General features: G+C 45.7%; 1 protein-coding gene across 6 annotated transcripts in view; it reads left to right on the top strand.

Moving 5' to 3' along the window:
• Positions 1-25,496, top strand: part of ERGIC3 (ERGIC and golgi 3) — a 96,542-nt gene that overhangs the window by 55,160 nt on the left and 15,886 nt on the right. For 5 of the 6 annotated variants that reach the window (XM_075901423.1, XM_075901419.1, XM_075901420.1 and 2 more), the window contains 2 exons: positions 22,145-22,176; positions 22,627-22,723. The exons of the other annotated variant lie outside the window; for it this stretch is intronic. In XM_075901423.1, coding sequence (XP_075757538.1) covers positions 22,145-22,176; positions 22,627-22,723 — 129 coding nt within the window. The remainder of the gene's footprint in view (positions 1-22,144; positions 22,177-22,626; positions 22,724-25,496) is intronic. 6 annotated transcript variants of the gene reach the window in all.

Raw genomic sequence — 25,496 nt, forward strand, 5'->3', positions numbered from 1 at the left:
AATTACATACAGGATGATACCTGCATATCCCTCACTCCCAGCCTTGCTCCCCAGAAACGTGCATCGTGTACTACTCAGTAGCCCACCAGACAGTACAAGCTCACAGATTCTTTATTCCACTAGTGGGTCATGATTACACATCTGGCTTGTTGACCTAAGCAGAGATTCCCAGGCACTTCAGTCAAAATGCACTGGTTTAAATAAAATAAGTTTATTAACTAGCAAATAATATCAAGCGATTACATATAAGAAGATACCTTGGCATTGGAAAAATTTCAGAATAGGGCAACAAAAATTATTAGGGGTTTGGAACAGCTGCCGTTGGTAGACAGACTAAAACTGTTAGGACTTTTCAGTTTTAAAAAAAAGACTAAGAGGGGATATGATAGAGATCTATAAAATCATGACTGGTGATTTTTTTACTTGTTCCCGTAACACAAGAACTAGGAAAAATTATTTACTTGTTCCCGTAACACAAGAACTAGGGGTCACCAAATTAAATTAATAGGTAGCAGGTTTAAAAAAATAAAAGGAAGTATTTTCTTCATGCAACGTGCAGGGTTCAAAGAAGAACATTCATGGAGAATAGGTCCATCAATACTTAACAGGGCTTGACAAGCGGTGGCGAGCCCCGCTCGCCAGGCGCGCGGTTTGGCGTGCTGTGCATGCGCTGATCGCGCTGTGGCGCCATGCCAGGCTAAAATCTACTCGCTACAGGCGAGTAGATTGCCCTAATTGTCGAGCTCAGCTCATTAACTAGAATGGGTAGGAATGGTGTCCCTAACTTCTGTTTGTCAGGGGATGGAAATGGTTAATGGAGGAGGGGGGTAATCACTTGATTACCTGTTCTGTTCATTACTTCTGTGGCACCAGGCATTGGCCACTGTCAGAAGATAGAATACTGGGCTAGATGGACCTTTAGTCTGACCCAACATGACCGTTCTTATGTTAAGATAGGCAGGTGACTGCAGGAAGGAAAAGAGTGGTTAAAGTGGTTGGGAAAACTTGGTTTTGTATCTACTTCCACCTCTGTGATGTTGGGCCAGTAATTTAAACCAATATTTTATAAGTGGTCAGTGGACCTTTCCCTAGGTGAAAGTATGTGAACATTTTCTGGCATTAACACTGCAATCTTCACCTTGTATAAATATTGTTTTTTGCATTTAGTAAGCTCTTTTAAATTCATATAATTTAATTGGAATACTTCTATTATTTTACTTGAAAATCTTGAGTGTAAGATGTGGGTTTTTTCATATTAACACCAATTTAAACAAAAATGTAAAAAAAGGCTGTGAAAATCAACTTATCTTTGTGGCTTTTCTTTCCTTGAGATGCTGGGTGTATTTTGGTGGCCCAAAGAATGTATAAGGCAGGCAACATAGCTGCTCCCTTAACTTAAAACTTAACATAATTTAAAACTAACTTAAAAATTTCTTGTGGAATGGCACAATTTTATGTTCAGATTTAGAGTTTGAGAGTAGAGTTTTCCAAGAACATAAGAACATATAAGAACATAACGGTCGTACTGGGTCAGACCAAAGGTCCATCTAGCCCAGTATCCTGTCTACCAACAGTGGCCAGCACCAGGTGCCCCAGAGAGGGTGGACCGAAGACAATGATCAAGCGATTTGTCTCCTGCCATCCCTCTCCAGCCTCTGACAAACAGAGGCCAAGGACACCATTTTATCCCCTGGCTAATAGCCTTTTATGGACCTAACCTCCATGAAATTATCTAGCTTCTCTTTAAACTCTATTATAGTCCTAGCCTTCACAGCCTCCTCTGGCAAGGAGTTCTATAGGTTGACTACACGCTGTGTGAAGAAGAACTTTCTTTTATTCGTTTTAAACCTGCTACCCATTAATTTCATTTGGTGTCCTCTAGTTCTTCTATTATGGGAACTAATAAATAACTTTTCTTTATCGGCCCTCTCCCCACCACTCATGATTTTATAGACTTCTATCATATCCCCCCTCAGTCTCCTCTTTTCTAAACTGAAAAGTCCCAGTCGCTTTAACCTCTCCTCATATGGGACCCGTTTCAAACCCTTAATCATTTTAGTTGCCCTTTTCTGAACCGTTTCCAAGGCCAAAATATCTTTTTTGAGGTGGAGACCACATCTGTACACACTATTCAAGATGTGGGCGTACCATAATTTTATACAAGGGCAGTAAGATATTCTGGGTCTTATTTTCTATCCCTTTTTTAATTCCTAGCATCCTATTTGCCTTTTTGACCGCCGCTGCACACTGTGTGGAAGTTTTCAGAGAACTGTCCACGATAACTCCAAGATCTCTTTCCTGATTTGTCGTAGCCAAATTAGCCCCCATCATACTGTACGTATAGTTGTGGTTATTTTTCCCGATGTGCATTATTTTACACTTATCCACATTAAATTTCATTTGCCATTTTGTTGCCCAATCACTCAGTTTGGTGAAATCTTCTTGGAGTCCCTCACAGTCTGCTTCTGTCTTGACTATCCTAAACAGTTTTGTATCATCTGCAAACTTTACTACCTCACTGCTTACCCCTTTCTCCAGATCATTTATGAATAAGTTGAAAAGGATTGGTCCCAGGACTGACCCTTGGGGTACACCACTAGTTACTCCTCTCCAATCTGAAAATTTGCCATTTATTCCTACCCTTTGTTTCCTGTCTTTTAACCAGTGCTCAATCCAAGAAAGGACCTTCCCTCTTATCCCATGGCCATGTAATTTACACGAGCCTTTGGTGAGGGACCTTGTTAAAGGCTTTCTGAAAATCCAAATATACTATATCTGCTGGATCCCCCTTGTCCGCATGTTTGTTAACCCCTTCAAAGAACTCTAAGGCTACGTCTAGACTGGCCACAAATTCCGGAAAAGGGATGCAAATCAGGTAAGTCAGCATAGGGAAATCTGCGGGGGATTTAAATATCCCCCGCGGATTTAAATAAACATGTCCGCCGCTTTTTTTCCGGCTTGGGGAAAAGCCGGGAAAAAAGCGTCTAGACTGGCGCAATCCTCCGGAATAAAGCCCTTTTCCGGAGGATCTCTTATTCCTACTTTCTAATGACACTTCAATCCGGGACAGTTCCTCAGATTCATCACCCACAAAGAACGGTGCAGATTCAGGAATCTCCCCAACGTCCTCAGCCGTGAAGACTGAAGCAAAGAAATCATTTAGTTTCTCCGCAATGGCTTTATCGTCCTTGATTGCTCCTTTTATAGCTCAATCATCTAGGGGACCCACAGGTTTTTTAGCAGGCTTCCTGCTTCTAATGTACTTAAACATTTTGTTATTTCTTTGAGAGTTTTTGGCTAGCTGTTCCTCAAAATCTTTTTTTGCTTTTCTTATTACATTTTTACACTTGATTTGACAGTGTTTATGTTCCTTTCTATTTATCTCACTAGGATTGGACTTCCACTTCTTAAAAGATACCTTTTTGTCCCTCACTGCTTCTTTTACATGGTGGTTAAGCCACGGTGACTCTTTTTTAGGTCTCTTGGTATGTTTTTTAATTTGGGGTATACATTTAAGTTGGGCCACTATTATGGTGTCTTTAAAAAGTTTCCATGCAGCTTTCAGGGATTTGGCTTTAATCACTGTGACTTTTAATTTCTGTTTAACTAACCTCCTCATTTTTGTGTAATTCCCCTAATTGAAATTAAATGCCAGAGTGCTGTACTGTTGAGGTGTTCTTCCCACCACCGGAATGTTGAATGTTGTTATGTTATGGTCACTATTCCCAAGCGGTCCGGTAACGGTTATATCCTGGACCTGATCCTTCGCTCCACTCAGCACTAAATTGAGAATTGCCTCTCCCCTTGTGGGTTGCTGCACTAGCTGCTCCAAGAAGCAGTCATTTAAGCCATTGAGAAATTTTATCTCCGCTTCTCTTCCTGAGGTGACATGTATCCAGTCAATATGGGGGTAATTAAAATCCCCCATTATTATAGAGTTCTCTATTTTGGTAGCATCTCTAATCTCCCTCAGCATTTCAACGTCAGTATCGCTGTCCTGGTCAGGTGGTCAGGTGGTAATATATCCCTACTGCTAATTTCTTATTATTGGAGCATGGAATTACTATCCATAGCGATTCTATTGAACATGTTGATTCACTTACTATTTTTATTTCATTTAATTCTCCATTATCTTTCACATACAGTGCCACTCCGCCACCCACCCGGCCTGCTCTATCCTTTCTATATATTTTATATCCCGGTATGATTGTGTCCCACAGATTTTCCTCATTCCAGTAGGTTTCAGTGATGCCTGGAGAGATCCGCAACCTTCGCACCAGGCAGGCAAGTGACCATACGGTTCTCCCGGTCATCACAAACCCAACTATCTATATTTCTAACTATCGAATCACCCACTACTAACACCTGCCTCTTCCTAACTGGCATTCCCTCCCCCTCAGAGGTATCCTCAGTGCGAGAGGTTACCGCAACATCCAACTACGGGATGGTTTCCCTCTGTTCCCATTAAATGCTCTGTTCCCTTGAGACTTTCATCCTCCTTAAGAGCACTGGGGCTCTCAGACTGGAGGTGGGACAGTACTACAGTGTCCCGGAAAGTCTCATCAACATAGCTCTCTACCTCCCTTAGCTCCTCCAGTTCAGCCACCCTGGCCTCCAAAGCCCGAACTCGGTCTCTGAGGGTCAGGAGCTCCTTGCAACTGGTGCACACATATGCCACCCGCCCACAGGGCAGGTAATCATACATATTACACTCGACGCAATAAACAAGATAGCCCCCACTCTGCTGCTGGGCTTCTGTCTCCATTTTTCTAATGAATAAGTTTAAGTATAAACTGGAATTCTTTTTAAACCTCTGGAGTATAGATTATTCTAAGAGTTATGTTTTAAAGAAGGTCAGAAGTCACTAGTGCCCTCTAAACTCCCTCTCCAAACTCTCCTGTTAGCTGTTCCTGGTCGCACTCTCCCTGGTCGCTGAGTCACAGGCTTATATAGCTCTCGTAGCCCCTCCCCCTGACTGAGGCTCAGCCAATTAACAGAGGCTTCTAGATTTCAACCCTTTTAGAAGCTCCTTCAAACAAACAAAGCAAACAAACAAACAAACCAAACAGACAAACACAAGATCAGCACACTGCAAATAACTCCCCCACACACAAACACACACTCCAGACAGCCACTTACCACAAGGGTCCCGTTTTTACTCCTCTTTTACCTGGAGAACTCCCTCTCCAAACTCTCCTGTTAGCTGTTCCTGGTCGCGTTCCAAGAAGCTGAAAGGAATTAGGTACACAGCTCCCAATGACATCCAGTGGCATTTGGATGCCTCTTTCTTTCAGATTCCATTGGAAATCCCAGCCTGTGTGTTTCCTTCACATTTGAGAGAGTTAGATCCTGGGTCCCTATTTAGTGGAAACTTCCTCTTCAGACCTAAAGAGGTGACACAACCTGTTAAATGTCCATTTTCACTATGAGGAGTCACAGATTCTAAGGTCAGAAAGGACCAGTGTGCTGGTTCTCTGTGACCTTCCTCCAAGGAGAACGGCCCCCAAATAATCCCTAGAGCATAACTTGTAGAAAAACATCCAATCTTGATTTAAAGATTACCAGTGATGGAAAGACACTTCAGGGGGTAGCCGAGATAGTCTGTACAGGAAAAAACAACAAATGGTCTTATAGCACTTTCTGTTAGTATATAAAGTGCTACCAGACCATTTGTTGTTCTTTCAGAGATGGAAAGTCCATCATTACCTTTGGTAAATTGTTCCCATGGTGATGGTCCCTAACAGGCTAGAGATACCATCTCTGCCCATCCAGACTAATAGCCATTGATAGATCTATCCTCCATGAATCTACCCAGTTCTTTTTTGAACCCTGTTATAGTCTTGGCTTTCACAACAACCTCTAGCAAAGAGTTCCACAGTTTGACTGTGCATTGTGTGAAGAAATACTTCATTTTGTTTGTTTTTAAACCTGCTGCCCTATTCATTTCATTTGGTGACTTCTTGTTCCCCTTTTGTCCTTTTGCTTCCCTCATCAGCTTTCTACAGTTCCTAACTTTTGATTTATATTCATTGCTATCAACTTCTTCTTTCTTCCATTTGTTCTATATATATTTTTATTTTCATAGCTGCCTTTGTAAGCCCTGATGGACACATTTCATGAAAGAGATGCAGGAATTTAGACATAATCTGTGCCTCATTCTGCAACTACAGCTTGTAAGCCTAAGGAGATAAAGCTGAATTGGGCAACTTTTGGTTCCTTTTCATATTGGCAAAAGCATAAATAAAGTGCATCATGCTATTTCTGATTGAGCAGTGCTCCTAGTAATGTGGTGTCCAAGTTTTCTGTCAAGGTCTGGCAATGCTAAAATTATTTCAGATCAAATCAGATGCTGGTGACCACCCAAAGTCAGAACCCAATCTGTTTTCTTCTTTGAGTGCTGGTCCACCATATTTGTATTGGGATTGATTCTGTTTTGAGCAGGGGGTTAGATTGGATGACCTCAGACCTCCTGAGGTCTCTTCCAACTCTAATCTTATATGATTCTATTCCCCACATGGGTACACATGTGCTGTCTGCACCTGAGTCTAGAAATTTTTACAAGCAGTATCCATTGGCCCGCACATGCACGTTAAGTTTCTATGTACTCCTGACTGAGGGTTTAAGAGCCAGTGTGTATTGACACCTCTCCAGTTCCTTCTTACTGCTGCACTTGAGTTGCAATCCTGTGTCCTTTCTTCTTGCAGCTGCTTTGTAGACCTTATTAATACATTTGTAGATAGTTTTATTCTTCTTAGCTAGTTAAAGTTTATAGTACAGTAGTATAGTTTGTGTAGTAATTTTTCCCTGGCCGGGGTTCTGTCCCTGGGTCTAGGACTAAGCCAAGCATTTCAGGTTTCATGCATTGTATCTCTTGCCTTCACTCCTTCATTAGCTTCTGCAGTCTGAGTGAAATGCATATTTCCTCTTTGAGGAGTGTCCCTGTGGGTGTTCCACCTTAGGTGTTTTGGCACCGCAGCGCGCCTGGCTGGAAGAGTTTTAGTAGCAGTGGCTTTGACAGCTAGCTTGCCCATGCTCAGACGTGCCACAGTACTAGGCAGCTAATCGCATGTGTGAGATGTGATCCTTCAGTTCCTTCTCTGCCGCTGGCAGCATCAGTCGGAACCCGCAGTGCGTGCTGCAGTTCTTGTTAGAGAGACAGCTAGTCTTACTTTTTTCTTTATTTTCTTTATTTAATTAGCTTTTCTTTACTGATTATAGTTATACTCAAAAGAAGAAAACAACTGCCGTCTCCCTCACGGAGACAAGCGCGGACTCCGCACCTCCAGCGTCCTCTCAAAGGCAGTTTTGAGAGGGAGTTTGGAAAGTGAGTGGGAAGGCGGAGAGGTACACTCGCCAGTCTTTAAAACCTTTAAACTAAACTATAATCAAAACTTCCTGATTTAAATAAAAACCTATCAATAACCTAGGTAGCTGGAGACAATGCAGACAGAAGCCCAGCAGCTGAGCGGGGGCTATCCTGTTTATTGCACTCAATGTAGTATGTATGATTACGTGCCCTGTGGTCATGTGGTATATTTGTATGTATGCGTTTGGTGCAAGGAACTCCTGGCCCTCAGAGACCATGTACGAGCTTTGGAGGCCAGGGTGGCTGAACTGGAGGAGCTAAGGGGGGTTAGTAATGGGAGAGTCGATCATTAGAAACATAGATAACTGGGTTTGCGATGACTGGGAGAATTGTATGGTGACTTGCCTACCTGGTGCAAAGGTTGCAGATCTCTCCAGGCATCTAGATAGACATATGTGTAGTGCTGGGGAGGAGCCGGTGGTCGTGGTACGTGTAGGAATCAATGACATAGGGAAGGGTAGGAAAGATGTCCTGGAGGTCAAATTTAGGCTGCTAGGAAAGAGACTGAAATCCAGGACCTCTATTGTGGCATTCTCAGAAATGCTTCCAGTTCCACGCGCAGGGCCAGGCAGGCAGGCAGAGCTTCAGAGTCTCAATACGTGGATGAGATGATGGTGTAGGAAGGAGGGGTTTAGATTTGTAAGGAACTGGGGAAACTTTTAGGATGCGGAAGCCTATACAGGAAGGAAGGACTCCACCTAAACCAAAGTGGATCCAGACTGCTGGCACTTAACATTAAAAAAGGTTACAGAGCAGTTTTTAAACTAAGAGATGTGGGAAAGCCGATTGGTGCAGAGGAGCACGTGGATTGGACAGAGACTTCTCTTAGAGAAGAGGATTGATAGAGATTCTCTAGGTTTTAGTGAAGAAGAGAGGATGGAAGAATATAAAGTGTGGGACAGATCAGACGAGAAACATTCACATAAAAAGGAATCTGACACATCAGAAAAGGGCAGACAAATAAACAGTGAAAAGTTTTGAAAGTGCTTGTACACAAATGCTAGCAGTCTAAATAATAAGATGATCTTGGAATTATCGTGGATAGTTCTCTGAAAACTTCCACATAGTGTGCAGCGGCGGTCAAAAAGGCTAATAGGATGTTAGGAATTATTAAGAAAGGAATAGAAAATAAGACACAGAATATCTTACTGCCCCTGTATAAAACTATGGTATGCCCACATCTTGAATACTGTGTACAGATGTGGTCTCCTCACCTCAAAAAAGATATTTTGGCCGTAAAAAGGGTTCAGAAAAGGGCAACTAAAATGATTAGGGGTTTGGAACAGGTCCCATATGAGGAGAGGTTAAAGCGACTGAGACTTTTCAGTTTAGAAAAGGGGAGACTAAGGGGGGGGATATGATAGAGATAAATAAAATCATGAGTGGTGTGGAGAGGGGGAATAAAGAAAAGTTATTTATTAGTTCCCATAATAGAAGAACTAGAGGACACCAAATGAAATTAATGGGTAGCAGGTTTAAAACTAATAAAAGAAAGTTGTTCTTCACACAGCGCGTAGTCAATCTGTGGAACTCCTTGCCAGAGGAGGCTGTGAAGGCTAGGACTATAATAGAGTTTAAAGATAAGCTAGATAATTTCATGGAGGTTAGGTCCATAAAAGGCTATTAGCCAGGGGATCGGAATGGTGTCCCTGGCCTCTGTTTGTCAGAGGCTGGAGAAGGATTGCAGGAGACAAATCGCTTGATCATTGTCTTCGGTCCAGCCCCTCTGGGGCACCTGGTGCTGGCCACTGTCAGCAGACAGGTTACTGGGCTAGATGGACCTTTGGTCTGACCCGGTACGGCCATTGTTATGTTCTTATGATGGGTGAAGTAGGGTGCCTCACGTTAGAGGAGAATATTGATGTAATAGGCAACACAGAAACCTGACAGAGTGAGGACAATCAACGGGACACGTACTGGGAAACAAAATATATTGGAAGGACAGAAAAAGTTGTGCAGGGGGTGGAGTGGCACTATACGTGAAAGAAAATATAGAATTAAGTGAAGTAAAAATCTTAAATGAATCACCATGTTCCATAGAATCTCTATGGATAGTGCTTCCATGCTTTAATAAGAATATAACAGTAGGGAATCTATTTTCAACCTACTGACCAGGACAGTAATATTGACTATGAAATGCTAAGAGAGATTAGAGAGGCTATCAAAATAAAAAACTCAATAATAGTAGGGGATTTCAATTATCCCCATACTGACTGAGTACATGTCACCTCAGGATGAAATGCAGAGAAAAAAATTCTCTATACCTTAAATGACTGCTTCTTGGAGCAGCTGATACATAAGGGAGAGGCAGTTCTTGATTTAGTCCTGAGTGGAGCACAGGATCTCGTCCAGGAGGTAACTATAACAGGACCACTTGGAAATAGTGACCATAATATAACAACATTTAACATTCCTGTGGTGAGAAGGACACCTCAGCAGCCCAACACCGGGGCATTTAATTTCAGAAAGGGGAACTATGCAAAAATGAGGTTAAACAGAAATTAAAAGGTAGAAATTAAAAGGTAGCCCTGCACGCTGCATGGACACTTCAAAGGCGCCATAATGGAGGCCCAACTTAAAGTAAACCCCAAATTAAAAAACACAGTAAAAACTAAAACAGAGCCACCGTGGCTTAACAACCATGTAAAAGAAGCAGTGAGAGATAAAAAGCATCTTTTAAAAAGTGGATGTCAAATCCAAGTGAGGTAAATAGAAAGGAGCATAAACTCTGGCAAATTAAGTGTAGAAATGTAATAAGAAAAGCGAAAAAGGGGTTTGAAGAACAGCTAGCCAAAAACTCAAAAAGTAAGAGCAAAATGTTTAAGTACATCAGAAGCAGGAAGCCTGCTAAATAGCCAGTGGGGCCTCTGGATGATCGAGTTAAAAAAGGAGCATTTTAAGACGATAAAGTCTTTGCAGCTGAGGATGTCAGGGAGATTCCCAAACCTGACCCATCCTTTGTACATGACAAATCTGAGGAATTCTCACAGATTGAAGTGTCATTAGAGGAGTATTTGGAACAAATTGATAAACTTAACAGTAACAAGTCACCGGGACTAGATGGCATTCACCCAAGAGCTCTGAAAGAACTCAAATGTGAAATTATAGAACTATTAACTATGGTTTGTAACCTATCCTTTAAATCAGCTTCTGTACCCAATGACAGGAAGATAGCTAAGGTAATGCCAATATTTAAAAAGGGCTCTAGAGGCGATCCCAGCAATTACAGATCGGTAAGTCTAATGTCAGTACCGGGCAAATTAGTTGAAACAATAGTAAAGAATAAAATTGTCAGACACACAGAAGAACATAATTTGTTGTGGGAAAGTCAACATGGTTTCTGTAAAGGGAAATCATGTTTTACTACTCTATTAGAGTTCTTTGAGGGGGTCAACAAACATTTGGACAAGGGGGATCCAGTAGATATAGTGTACTTAGATTTCCAGAAAGCCTTTGACAAGGTTCCTCACCAAAGGCTCTTACGTAAAGTAAGTTGTCATGGGATAAGAGGGAAGATACTTTCATGGATTGAGGTAGAAATGTAGTCGTGTTAGTCTGGTGCAGCTGAAACAAAAAACAGGACTGTGTAGCACTTTAAAGACTAACAAGTTGGTGTGGGGGAAATCTCGCTCCCCTGGGGTACAGAGCCCCCAGAAGGGTCCGAGGCTGGACGTCAAAGCAGTGAAGCAGGAGAGAAACCTAGAAGGAAAACTTTATTATGCATGCATGCAGGCTGACAGCAGAGCAATAGCAGTCAGCCCTGAGAGACAGATTTAGGGGTCCTTTATACAGTATGCTCAGTTTAGTTGTTTGTTTTCTTTAACATCTCAAAGTCTCAGCAGAAGTACTCTGAGACGTTTCTGTTCACACCAGGAGTGCTAGAAGTAAGTTTTACAGTACAAAGCCACATCAGAACTTGACTGGAGAAGTCTACAAGGCAAACTGTGACAAAGATAAGGGTTTACATGACAAATTGTGACAGACTAGGAGTATCCATGAACTTGAAATAGGCGTTGTAAGGGTCTTGATTAGAGTTAATTTGATTTCAGTCTGATACAGGGAGAGAGGTCTGGAAAACTTTTAACCCTTACAGCAGTTTTCTTTTAGAGAGTTTTGATTTCTGCACAGTCCCCCCTTAGACACAATTGGAGTTCTTTGATTTTTTTCTCCCACAATGGTTTAATAGGTGATGAGCTTTTGTGGGCCAGACCCACTATTTGACCCACTATTTGATCTGAGGAAGTGGGTTTGGCCCACGAAAGCTCATCACCTATTAAACCATCTTGTTAGTCTTTAAAGTGCTACACAGTCCTGTTTTTTGTTTCATGGATTGAGAACTGGTTAAAAAACAGGAAACAAAGGGTAGGAATAAATGGTAAATTTTCAGAATGGAGGGGGGTAACTAGTGGAGTTCTCCAACGGTCAGTCCGAGGACCAATCCTATTCAAGTTATTCATAAATGATCCAGAGAAAGGGGTAAACAGTGAGGTGACAAAGTTTGCAGACGATACTGAACTGCTCAATGTAGTTAAGACCAAAGCAGACTGTGAAGAACTTCAAAAAGATCTCCCCAAACTAAGTGATTGGGCAACAAAGTGGCAAATGAAATTTAATGTGGATAAATGTAAAGTAATGCCCATTGGAAAAAAATAACCTCAACTATATACAATATGATGGGGGCTAATTTAATTTAGCTACAACTAATCAGGAAAGAGATCTTGGAATCATTGTGGATAGTTCTCTGAAGACGTCCATGCAGAGTGCAGTGGCAGTCAAAAAAGCAAACAGGATGTTAGGAATCATTAAAAAAGGGGTAGAGAATAAGACGGAGAATATCTTATTGCCCTTATATAAATCCATGGTATGCCCACATCTTGAATACTGCATACAGATGTGGTGGTCTCATCTCAAAAAAGATATACTGGTATTAGAAAAGGTTCAGAGAAGGGCAACTAAAATGATTAGGGGTTTGGACTGGGTCCCATATAAGGAGAGATTAAAGAGACTAGGACTTTTCATCTTAGAAAAGAGGAGACTAAGGGGGGAATATGATAGAGGTCTATAAAATCATGAGTGGTGTGGAGAAAGTGAATAAGGAAGAGTTATTTACTTGTTCTCATAATATAAGAACCAGGGGTCACCAAATGAAATTAATGGGCAGCAGGTTGAAAACAAATAAAAGGAAGTTCTTCTTCACACAGCGCACAGTCAACCTGTGGAACTCCTTGCCTGAAGAGGTTGTGAAGGCTAGGACTATAACAGGGTTTAAAAGAGAACTAAATAAATTCATGGAGGTTAAGTCCATTAATGTCTATTAGCCAGGATGGGTAAGGAATGGTGTCCCCGGCCTCTTTTTGTCAGAGGGTGGAGATGGATGGCAGGAGAGAGATGGCTTGATCATTACCTGTTCGGTTCACTCTCTCTGTGGCACCTGGCATTGGCCACTGTTGGCAGACAGGGTACTGGACTGGATGGACCTTTGGTCTGACCCAGTATCGCCATTCTTATGTTCTTACCCTCCAGTCAAAACCCCGGCTCCAGCCTGGCACCTCAATTTTGTCCTGACAGCCTTAACACAGAAGTTGTTTGAGCCTATGGTGACTTGTTCTCTGCTACACCTTTCCATGAAGGTGGCTCTACAAGTGGCAATAACATCCACCAGGAGAGTCAGTGAAATTGCAGCCTTTATGGGAGACCCTCCCTTCAAGACAAGGTGGTCTTCTGACCTCACCCTAAGGTCTTGCAGAAGGTGCTCTCGCCATTTCACTGCAGTGAACTTATTAACTTACCAGTCTTCTTTCCTAAACCTTACGCCAACCAGACAGAAGCCACGCACCACACACTTGACTTACAACGGGCCATTGTATGCTACCTGGAAAGAACTAAGCAAACCCAGAAAACCAACAGGTTATTCGCGTCAACTACTGGATGATCCCAGGGACCCCCCCTTCTCCTCCCAGAGGATCTCCAAATGGATCGTAGAATGCATAAGACTAGCATACTCAATTTTTGGCAAAGACACCTACTTGCACAACTTCGTGCACAGTCCACCAGGGCCATGGCGACATCAACTGCTTATACACAAGGCATCTCAGTGTCTGATATATGCAAATTGGCCACGTGGTCCTCTACTCGCACATTCGCTACTCACTATGCTCTGGGCTCTTACGCATCCAGGGAAACCACGTTCGGACACACAATCCTCACCACAGCCCAGAAGGGTACTACCCTGTCCGCAGCTCCCATCTCCAGTGGATAAACTGCTTGGAGTCACCTAAGGTGGAGCACCCACAGGGACACTCCTCGAAGAAGAAGAGAGGGTTACTCACCCTCTGCACTAACTGACATTCTTCGAGAGGGCTGTCCGTGTGAATGCTCCACCACCCACCCTTCCTCCCCTCTGCTTCGGTACTCCCCCTTTTTTTTCTCTGGGGCAGAGAAGGAACTGAAGGTATTGCATCTCGTGCACCTAGTCCTGAAGCGCGTCTGCACGTGTCAAAGCCACTGCTACAAAAAAATCTTCCAGCCAGGGGCATTGCAGCACCAAAACACCTAAGGTGGAGCACCCACAGGGACACCCATTTCAAAGAACGTCAGTTACTGCAGAGGGTGAGTAACCTTCTCTTCTGAAAAATGCAATATTTCTTCTTGTTCCTACACAGAATTCAAGAACTTCACTCAAGGAAATACCTGATGGGGAAAGGTGTGAGGCCCCTCTCCTGTCTGCACCAGGGAGACCCCCATCTACATCAGCCTCAACTGATTAGCAGTTTCCTTTCGCATACATGCTTAGGAGCAGAACCTCTAATACTTAAGCTCAAAGATTCTTCCTCTAGGACTTACCCTTAGCAGTACCCATTGGGCCAGCAGGGGAACCCCCTGGACTGGTGCTGATATACCGGCCAATATATACCCCTGCTGGCCCTCCACCCCTCAGTTCCTCTTTACCACCCGTGAGAGTTGTTGGAACATGCTCTTGCTGTTGCCTAGCAAGTGCCCTTTAGCAATCACTCGTTTCTAAAGTTCTTTGATCTCGTTTCAACAGTTAGAGTTCATATCAGTTCTCTAAATAGTTAAGTACTATTTTCTAGTGCTAAGGACCCACCGCGGTTCTTGCTCCATGTGCCCAGCGCGTGTGGCAGAGCATGCCCGGCCCTCGGCTTCAAACACTGTGAAAAATGCCCGAGGCCTGTGCCCTCTGGTGCCCCACACTCTGCTTGCCTTAAGTACATGGGAGAGGATCACTTGTCCAAGGCCTGTAAAATTTGTAAGGTGTTTAAACCGTGGACGAAGTGGGGGAGAGAGTTGTGCCTGAAAATCATTCTAATGGAGGCAGCTTTACATCTGGCACTGGCATCAGACCTGGCACCGACAACGCAGAGCACACTGGCCTCGGTGCAGGAGGCGTCAGGCCACTTGTGCACCTCCCTGGCACCACGCAAACCTAAGCACCTGGTACCTCAGAAGAAGAGGAGATATAGTAGGGGTAGCCCACCCCCACGACATGTGCCCTCCATGCGCCCTCAAGTGGGGCAAGTGGCACCATCAGGCAGCGAGCCCGGACCTTCTCGCCCGGGCAAGCAACCAAATCCACACCGGGACGCCAGCCCAGTGGGGGACTTCCCAGAGCCCTCAACTCCAGGGACTTTCAAGGCATCCAGGGATATGATTGAACTGTCCCCTTCTCCTATCCCGGGACCAACCACAGGAAAGGATCGGGACCCCCGGGCGGCACCAATCAGAGCCTAGGGCACTGGGCACCCTGGCACCGGATCCTAAGAAGCACTGCTCTGCTACGGTCACCTTCCACACTATTCCGGGCCCATGTGTGGCACCGCCTATGGGGCCAGCACTGACAGCGACCTCAACCCCGGCCTGTGCCTTGGCACCGGGGCAAGGGTCTTGACTGGCACTAAGCATGGCACCAGCTACCATGACCATCAGCTCCGATCAGAACTTCCCGGGCCTGGCCTGGCCTAATCCCCCACCTCATCCCTACCGGCACCAGTGTAAACTGGAGTAGATGGCTTGGCATGCCCTGTTAGCAAGATTACCAACTGAGTCTGCCTCCGCCCCGCCATGGTCAGCGTCTGAGTATTCAGCCGTCTCAGAGGTGGAGAACATGTGGTTGTCTAAGGGGTCCGGGCACTGGTTCCACTCCCACCAATCATGGCACCAGAATACCTCCGCTCATCAGCAACAGCATTAGTGGGCGCAGCCAGTAGTAGCAGCAGTAGTAGCACCCACAGGCTCCAGGCCTGTTTTAGTGGCTGTTTTGGACTCCATGGGCCTACCACCAGAGCCAGGGCATGGGCCCCTCTAGGCCGGAGTCGGTCCTTTCTGGGTCCAGGGTGCCCCCTTCGGCAATCCCACTGACCCGATTGCCTACGTTGGGGCAGTCACTTCCCCCAGGCCAAACCTCCCCACAGCCCTTGGAGACCGAGGGTCAGGTGCACCAGCCACCCACAGGGCCCTCACCGGCAGCCTCTCAGGTCTTCTCCCTTCCATGCCCTCAAGGGGACATCAGGACCTCCTTCGATGCCTGGCCCAGAGCCTCATGGTCCAGGCTGAGAGGGTGTCAGAGTACTCCGACCTGACTGTCGACATCTTGCAGTCTGATATTCCCACCAGATTTGCCCTCCCCATTAACAAAACGGTGGCCAAAATATCTAAGTTGCTCTGGCAAACCCTGGCCTCTATCCCACTGATGGACAAAAGGGCCGAGCATCCCTGGAGCCGTGTTCATTACTACACCTGTCCTACAAGGTATCTCTGCTGGTGGTCATCACGTAGCCAGGCACGTGTCCGAGTTGAGGGCTCTGACTTCGGACCCCCCTTATACAGTTTTCTTTAAGGACAAAGGTTACGCCCCCACCCTTCTTCCTGCCTAAGGTAGTGTCAAACTTCCATGTGTGTCAGGACACTTTCCTGCCAGTCTTTTATTCCAAGCTCCATGCATTGGGTAAAGAACAGGCACTACACACTTTAGATGTTAGGAGGGCTTTAGCCTTTTATTTAGAGAGAACAAAGCCCTTCCGCAAGTCACCTCAGCTGTTTGTTGCCATTGTGAAGTGGCTGAAGGGTCAGGCGGTCTCTGCACAAAGGATCTCTTCCTGGATCGTGGCATGTATTAGGGAATACTATGGGCTGGCAAGGATCTCAGCTCCTCCCTTCATGGCCCACTCTGAGAGCACAGGCCTACTCTGCAGCTTTTGTGGCTCAGTTCCCAATCCTGGACATCTGCAGGGCTACCACTCAGTGGAAGGCTAGAACTCTGATCCTGCCTCTTGGGGTTTCTGCCTTGGAGTCACCTACATGGAATGGACATGAGCATGTAGAAAGAAGATGAAAGAACGGTTACTTACCTCGAACTGTTCTTCGAGATGTGTTGCTCATGTCCATTCCAAATCCCGCCCGCCTCCCCTTCCCTGGAGTACTCCAGTAAGAAGGAACCGAGGGGGTGGAGGACCAGCGGGGGTATATATTGGCCAGTATACCAGCGCCACTCAGGGGGCTCCCCTGCTGGCCCAATGGGTATTGCTAAAGGAAAAATGTCTGACGCATTCACGCTGCATGCACATACCTACATGGAATGGACACAAGCAGCACATCTCGAAGAACAACAGTTACAAGGTAAGTAACCGTTCTTTCCCACTCCAGAAGGAAACACCAGAAGCAACCCTATAGGCCCCCTGCTCATAGGCATTTTATTAACACTTGCCTAATCCTTCATGAAAATGCCAGAGAGTTCAAAAGCCTTGTTTATTTGTCTCCTCTACAGCCATGACTTTAATCTGAGATGGCCTCCAAAAAATGATGGGGGAAAAGGTGAGTGGCATCAAAGGTAATAGATGGGTCTTGATCATATGTCAAAAGTGACCCTCAGCACATGGCTAGGAATGAGTTAGTCACCCATAACTGGAAGCTGATAATGGTAGAGAGTTGGGTCTTGAAGATTATCTATATCAGTGGTCCCCAACCATTTGGGGTTGCCGGGCGCCAGGGGGCGTGGCCGTTCGCCCGCTGGGCGCCCGGGGGGGCGGGGCCCCCCCATAGCCGCATTCCGGGGGCCGGCGCTCTCCCCTCAAGTGCTGCGCGCCCGGGGCCGGCGCTGGCGCTCTCTCCCCCCCCTCCCCCAAGCGCCGCGCGCCCGGCGCTCTCTCCCCCCTCTCCCCCAAGTGCCACGCGCCCGGCGCTCTTTCCGCCCTCCCTCCCCCAAGCGCCGTGCGCCCGGAGCCGGCGCTAGCGCTTCCTCCCCCCCCCAAGCGCCGCGCGCCCGGGGCCGGCGCTGGCGCTCTCTCCCCCCTCATGCGCCGCGGGGGGTGAATCCGCGGCGCCCCCGGGGCCGGCGCTCACCGTGCGCCACGCGCCCGGGGCCGGCTCCGGCACCGCGCATGCGCCACGTGCCTGGGGCCAGGCCAGCCCTGAGCACTTGGCGGGCGCAGACAAATGCCCCCGCGGGCGCCATGGCGCCCGCGGGCACTGTGTTGGGGACCACGGATCTATATAGTTCCTCTTCCTTCCTCACAACCTGCCTTCATGGACCATGAGGTGATTCTTCAACAGGAAGCAGAATCCCTCCTATGCTGACAGGCAGTAGAATGTGTCTGGCTTCAGTATCACAGGAGAGGGTTCAAATCATATTTCCTAGTCCCCAAAAAGAAGATCCATGATGGACCTTTGGCAACTCAACATGCTTATTCAAAAGTTGCAAGTCAGCACTAATCCTTTCCCTTCAGGAGGGATATGGTTTCAGCTCTCAACATGAAAGACATTTGCTTCCATATAGACATTCACCCCACCAGTAGGAGGTTTGTACATTTTATGGTGAGCTAGGAACCTTTCCATTTTTGAATCCTCCCTTTTTAACTTGTGACAAAACATAGTGTTCACAAAAAAACTTCCATGTGGTGGCAGTCAAGATCAAATGCCAAGGTTACTCGGTTTTACTTGGCTCCTGGTAGACTACTTCTGCCAGAGATTAAGTTGACAAAGAATTTCTCATACAGAGCCATACAATCCTGGATATTTACATAAACAGAGGGCCCACAAGGACAAACTTTCAGAGACATTGTACTCCATTATTTAAGTGAGAGTTCTCCCCATCCCTGCCGAAAAATTTCAAATAGTGAGCAATCTGATTGCACAAATTACCCTCCAGCATATGAAGTACAGTGTTGACACATCTTTCATTTTTAGGCCATATGGCCAGGTGTACCCACATGACATCATACACCAGGATACATCTATGATGTCTGCAGTCCTGGCTCTACTCAGTCTCTTTACCAGGCAAGGATCAACATCAACTTCAAGGTGGCTATTCCCACAGGCATTATCGCCTCCTTCTTGTGGTTGATCTCAGAAAAGGTGAGAGTGGAGGTCCCTTCAGTACTTCAGCCCACAGTGCCACATTGTGCCCACCTGAACAATCACACTTCTGGCAGGTACCGGAACCCCACAGGAGGCCAGGTTGTAAATCAACTTACTAGAACTGAAAGCAGTCTGCCTTGAGTGCAAAGCCTTTGTCCCACTAATATACTCACTCCACAACCAACTGATGTTGGACAATATTACCACTTGGGAGTGACATCTCTTTCACTCTGCCTGGAGGCTGTCAGACTCTGGAACTGGTGAATCAGAAGCCACATCACAATCCAGGCCACTTGCCTGCTAGGTATTGATGACTCTTTAGCAGACAACCCGACAGGGGTTTCTCAGTGAAATACAAGTAGTAGACCCACAAGTCAATCCTGACTGAAATATTCACAGTGGGGTACACTTCAATAGGACTCTGTGTCCCAAATGAAGAGAGAACTTCCACCGTATTGCTCCTGGACCAATGACTTTAAATATGCCTTTCTTCCCATTCCCCTGCTTTCACAGGTCATAAGAAAGGATTGTCACAACAGAGCCATTATCACCCATTTCTAGCACCCAGCTGGCACAGACAATTTTAGTTAACAGCACTACTGACCATTTCTGCCCTCCCCCCCTCAGCCCCATCAAGATCTTCACCTATTAAAATCTCCTGACTTAGGAGAGGGCAGAATCCAACACTTCAGTCAGAGGTCACTGCACCCTTCAGTCTGATGTTTGGATGGAACATTTCTGTTCAGCTCCTGTTGAGGCTATTCTTACCCAAACTGGGAATGATTCAACTGGAATCTGCTGCCTGGCCAAACAAAGGCTTTGTTCTGCCTCAGCACAGCACAATGAACATTCTCCACTTACTGCAGCTATTCCATTAACCCTAGGCTTTGTCTACACTGATAAGTTTAAAGTGCAGCCATGAGAGTGCTTTAATGTGGCAGTGTGGTCATGGCACCAATGCTGAGAGAGAGCTCTCCCAGCACTGTAAGTAAACCATCTCCATAAGGGGAATAGCTAATAGGAGTGGGAGCACGACCCCCAGCACTGGGAGCCTGATTACACTGGCGCATTACAGCACTGTAACTTGATGTAATTGGGAGTGTTTTTTCACACTGCTGAGCAAGAAAATTACAGTGCAATAAAGTGCCAGTGTAAACAAGTCCTTTGATTATCTCTTGTCCCTAAAAGCCTTTGGTGAAGGTCCACCTTGCAGTAATTAGTGCCTAATCAGGACCTTCCCACCACTGATCAAACCTACACTTATATGGGACTTTAATTTTATCTTGTTGACACTGACCAAGCCACAATATGAACCCATAGTGACACTGCATGTCTCACTCCCCCATGAAGGCAACCTTCTGGTGGCTATCATTTTGACAAGAAAGATGATCAAGCTGGGAGCCATTTTTTCACAGAGGTTTTTCTTCACTTGCATCCGAAATTTCTCTCCAAAGTTGTTTCTGAATTCTACATCAACCAAATTATCCATTTACTTGCTTTTTCAAGCACCATGCTTCTCCTGAAGAGACTTCACTCCCTTGATACCTGGTATGCCCTGGTGTTCTGTGTGCAGAGAACCAAACTAGTCAGAAAAATCACCAAGTTTTTTTATCACCATAGCAGAAAGATCACATGGGCAAGCTGTATCCTCTAAAAGGATCTCTGCGTGGGTTTTGAGATGCCTCCTACAGCACTACAAGATGGCATACTCCCGCCCTGTGGTGATGTCATGGCTCACTCCACAGCATCCCTGCAGGTCATGAGACAAGGCATTTGCAGGTGGCCACCTGGAGCTCCAGCCACACATGTTCACTACACGTATCGGTGGGATTAGAATCTGTGTTGCCAACTTCCTTGCACTCACCTCCAGTGTGAGCATTGCTTGCAAGTCACCTATGTATGGAATACACATAGGGACCGGTGCTTGAAGTAGTGGAGGTTACTTTTTGTAACTGGAAGTTGTTTGAGATGTATGATCCCTATTTGTATTTCACTACCACCACTCCATCCTCTCTGCTTTGGCTCCTGTTGGATTTGCAGGAAGAAAAAGAACTGGATAGACATTGCCCCACACTGGTGCTTATGCCTTTAGAGGCAGGAGAATGAAGAGACCTATGGAAAATATGCAAGGCTATGGACATTGCTTGTAAGATTTTCCAGACTAAGGTTTGTGGTGTGCATGCATACTCATATGCAGAGTATAGATAGGGACCACACATCTCAAAGAACTTCTAGTACAGTAAATAAATTCCATTTTTCCCTTTGTGCTCTCTTAGCTTCAGGGAAGAACAGATGGGGGCTGTCTGCTATTGGGAAGCTGACAGTCTGTTTGGATGCTTCATCTGTTGAATTTTTTACAGTTCTGTAGGCAAATGCTTTGTTCAGTCACTGGTGCAGAATGGGTGTAAACATTATTCTACCTTCACATTCTATAGCCATCTGAGGAGCTAAGAGTTGAAGCCAAACAAGTGAACACGGATACCAGCAGAACTCTCATAGTTGACCAATAAACCCTAAACATTTGCTTTCTAAAGCCATGGGCAAATAGTCTGATGATGAATGATGTGTCTTTTAAATAATGCCCCTAGTTCAGGTAACTCCATCAGTTTTTCTGGAGGCATTTAGTTAAGGTTGGTGTGACAGGGCGGATCCGCCCCACACTCAACTCGCGTTCCTCGGGAAAGGCCGGAGAGCACTGATCAGCTGTGCCCGTTGCTCGGCAGCAGCGGCACAGCTGACGGGCGGGGGCAGGGCGAGCATGCAGCATCAGGCGTATGCCAGGGCACGCCGAGGGTGGGAAGATGCCCTGCTCGTCGGGGGGGTCAGCGGGTGACGTTATCAAGGCTGCCGGCAGACGGAGGTTAAAAGGTTGCCCAGACACAGAGTTGGGGGAGGGACAGATGGTGAGTCGTGTGGTAGGGTGGGTGGAGACGCCGCTGGAACTAGCGTGGTAGGAAGCAGCCCAGGGCAGGACCTTTAGGTATAAAGGGGCCGGCAGGCTGGTGAGTTTCAGGCTGTTCCCCACTGGCCAGACAGGACTAGGTGAACCTGTCCTTAGGCCCCTGGGCTGGGGCCCGTGAGAGAGGGCAGGCCCAGGCCCTCCTACTCCGCGTTCCTGAACGGGGAAAGCGATGGAATCTGGCATCAGGACCGCCACTTGCCTTCAGGGCGAACAGTGATGCAGACAAAAGGGCAAGCACGGGGGCGAGCACAAGGCCGCCGATGTATAGTTGGGAAGTGGATTTTCAGTGTTGTTCTGTCACATGCCCTTCTGCATGCAGATGAGAAATCCAGGGTGTTTTCTCAATGCTTTAGATAGCAGTAGATATGATGGGAGTTCCTTTTTTTTGACAAATGTCCGTGGGTCCAGGGTCAAGATTATTTTAACATGCTGTTTTTCTATTGCAGTTCATGATTTACAGAGCTTTGGACTTGATAACGTAAGTGTTGTAAGAGCATGCATGTAGAGAGGGTGGGAAATGTTCTTTTAAAAGACTGCATGTCTCTCTTCTTCCTAATTTCTAGTCTTCTCTGTTCTCTTTTCGCTTATCACATGTCTTACAGCCATATAAATGCTGTTTTAGAGGGGACATGGACTCTACTGTGCCCCCAGTTGCATCTGAATTGGCTCTTCTTTGTCCTGCACTAGGAGAAAGGAGACACTTGCACCTCAGAGCCTCTCCCTAAAGGGAGGTTTCCACTGTGGGAAGGATGGGGAAAGGTGCCTACACCTTGGAATTTCAGGGGCATCAACATTGCAATTTCCCATGGGAAAGAGAGAAGAGATGCTCACCAAAGAAAGTGGTTCATGCTCTGCAAACCCAAGGCCATCATCCTGCCCCTGGGTAGATGTTGTGCCAGCTATATGAGTGTCAGTGTTTCTGTTTCAGATCAATATGACACATTACATCAAACATCTCTCATTTGGGAGGGATTATCCAGGCCTTGTCAACCCTTTGGATGGGACAGATGTCACTGCACAGCAAGGTACAGCCTTGAGGACAATTTCTTCTAACATTTTTTTTATCAAATAAATGTTTCAGAGCAGCCTAAAAAGCAACACAGACAGAGTAACTTGTACAGGCTGCTGGGAGAATCATGGTGGGGCTGCATAAGGGGCAAGACTTACTGTCCTAGCAAAAATTACACTTGTGCTCTCCCTGATAGTTGCTCATTTGCTGCTAGGGGCTGGGGCATACATAAATAAGTGTCTTTTTCCGGCATAGCATACTAGAAGATTACCTGTTACTGCTTGGGTCCTTCAGGTCAGGAGGCTTCGGGTGTAGGTGTTAGGGTTGGGAGTGACGAGGGGCTCAGGGCAGGGGTGGAGGTGCAGGAGTTAGGGCAGGGGTTGGGAAGCGTTGCGGGGGGGCCCAGGGCAGGGGATGGGGGTGGTGGGCAGCTGCTCCCCAAGGCCAGCCCGAGGCAATGGGGCCATGCTGCCCAGCCACTAGCTGCTCCCTAGGGCCGATGGGGGGCCAGGTGGCCCACTCACTGCCTGCTCAGGGCCATGCTGGCTGGCTGGTGGCTGTTCCCTGGTACTGTGGCGCTTGTTGCCCCCTGTGGTCATTTGGCAGTATAACTGTCACTGCTATCACAGCCCTTCCTTTCTGTTTGATGAGAAACAATAACATTCCTTGCACATCCTATTGTCTTGGCACAACCAAATCCTCACCTTGCTTTAATTTACAATAAGAGGAAGTTGCACACCAAATGTGGTGGTCCTAGCTCTTACTGTTAAGGAGGAGTTCTTGAACAAACTAACTCATGGACGGACACACAGATGCACAAACTCTCTCAAATATATAGTAGATGTGACTTTAAAGACCCATTTTCCCCCTTTCCTCTCCTCCAAGTTCTCATGCCATTTGTATTTTCTTACATTCCTCTTGCTTACAGAAACACACACCAGTTTCCTCTTTCCCTCCAATGGCTCATACACATTTCCCTGCACACATGTATGTGCTCACACAGTCCCTAGCCCCGCCCTCACTAATGAGTAGATCTGGTAATTTTTGCCATTATTTTTAATAAATGAAGAATTGTCTTCTTACAGAATAACTGCCACCTTCCATTGCTCTTAATGGGATTGATGTTTGAAACTGACTTCAGTTAAGATGCCTTCTTTCCAATTGGTGAGCACTTTCTATTGCTCCCAAAATTAAATCTACAGTGAAAGTAAGAAGTTCTTAGGCCTTGTCTTCACAGGAAAGTTATCTAAGTCACACCATTATAGTTGTACCAGTATAACTCCTCATTTGGACACTTGTATTCCACCATAAAGAGTATCTCTTTGATTTAACATAAGCCCCATTCACATTCAACATAAACTGAAAAGGACACTTATATACCAGAATAAGAAAGTCCACACAACAGTTATACTTGTAAACAGTATCAGTTTAAATTTTCATTTTGAATTATTCAAAAAATATTTTCTGTGTAAACAAGGCTTCAGGTGGCTATCTATGCATCAGAATGTAAAAGGCAACACTCAGACCCGTTGAGCTGGAAACCGATAAATTCCATTTTCAAAATGGAAAAAACAAACACACAAATGGTCTGGTAGCATGTCTTCAGATGCCTGGAGTTATGAGTTTGGGATATGTACACCCGTAATAAATAGAAGAGGGGAAGGGGAGAGGGAAGAAAAACGGAGAGGGGTGAAGACACAGCATTGGTAAGTATCTGTAGATTGGATAGTTAAACTGAAGCTGATAAAAATCAAACTCAATAGGCTGACTCCCATGTCAGGAAGGATATAATACAGAGAGCTGTTTGCACCTTCAATGGTTGTTAAATTGGTAGTGTCCCAACCAACTTTCGTCACGATTGAGTCCGTTAGTATGTGAATTGAATTTTCGGATGAACTCTAATTCCAATGCTTCCCTGTGGATCTGGCTTGTAGAACTGGTTTGTGACAAGACAGCTACTAGGAGATCTTTCAAAGAGTGATTTGAAAGGTTGAAGAGCTCTCCAATAGGTTTCTGTATGTCTCCTTGGCATATATCTGATTTGTGTCCATTGATTTTTTTTTTCCCGCAGAGACTGTCCAGTTTGTCCAATATATATAGCAGTGGGGCACTGATGGCATAGATCAGATTACTGGATGTGCAGTCAAATGACCTTTTGATTTGGTGGCTGATGTTGTTGGCGCCAGTGATGAATTTGCCAGTATAGACATGTGGGCAGAGTTGGCATCTTTTTTTGATTGCAGGGCTGAGTTCCTGGAGGTTTATGATGTGGTAGTGTGGCATGGTTACCAGAAAAAATTTGTTTCAGATTTGGGGGTTGTCTGAAAGCAAGAATAGGCTTTTCTCCAAAGGCCTCTGAGAGTGAGGGATCATTTTCCAAGATGGGTTGTAGATTGTGTAAAATGCATTGGAGGGGTCTGAGTTGTGACTATAGGTAACAACAAGAGGAGTTCTGTTGTTTACTCTTTTGGGTCTGTCTTAAAGTAGTTCATGTCTGGGTACTTTTTTGGCTCTGTCAATTTGTTTTTTCAGTTCTTCAGGTGGGTATTTCAGTTTTAGGAATGCTCTGTAATGATCCTGTAGGTGATTGTCTCTGTCTCTGGGGTCAGAACAAATCCAGTTGTATCTTAGGGCTTGGCTGTATACAATAGATTGGAAAATGTGTCTGGGAAATATCTCCAAGTCAGCGGAACAGCCATGGGCACTCGCATGGCACCACAATATGTTAACATCTTTATGGCTGACCTTGAACAATGTTTCCTCAGCTCTCACCCACTCACATCCCTACT

The sequence above is a fragment of the Pelodiscus sinensis genome, chromosome 18, assembly GCF_049634645.1.
Source record: "Pelodiscus sinensis isolate JC-2024 chromosome 18, ASM4963464v1, whole genome shotgun sequence".
Lineage (NCBI taxonomy): Eukaryota > Metazoa > Chordata > Testudines > Trionychidae > Pelodiscus > Pelodiscus sinensis.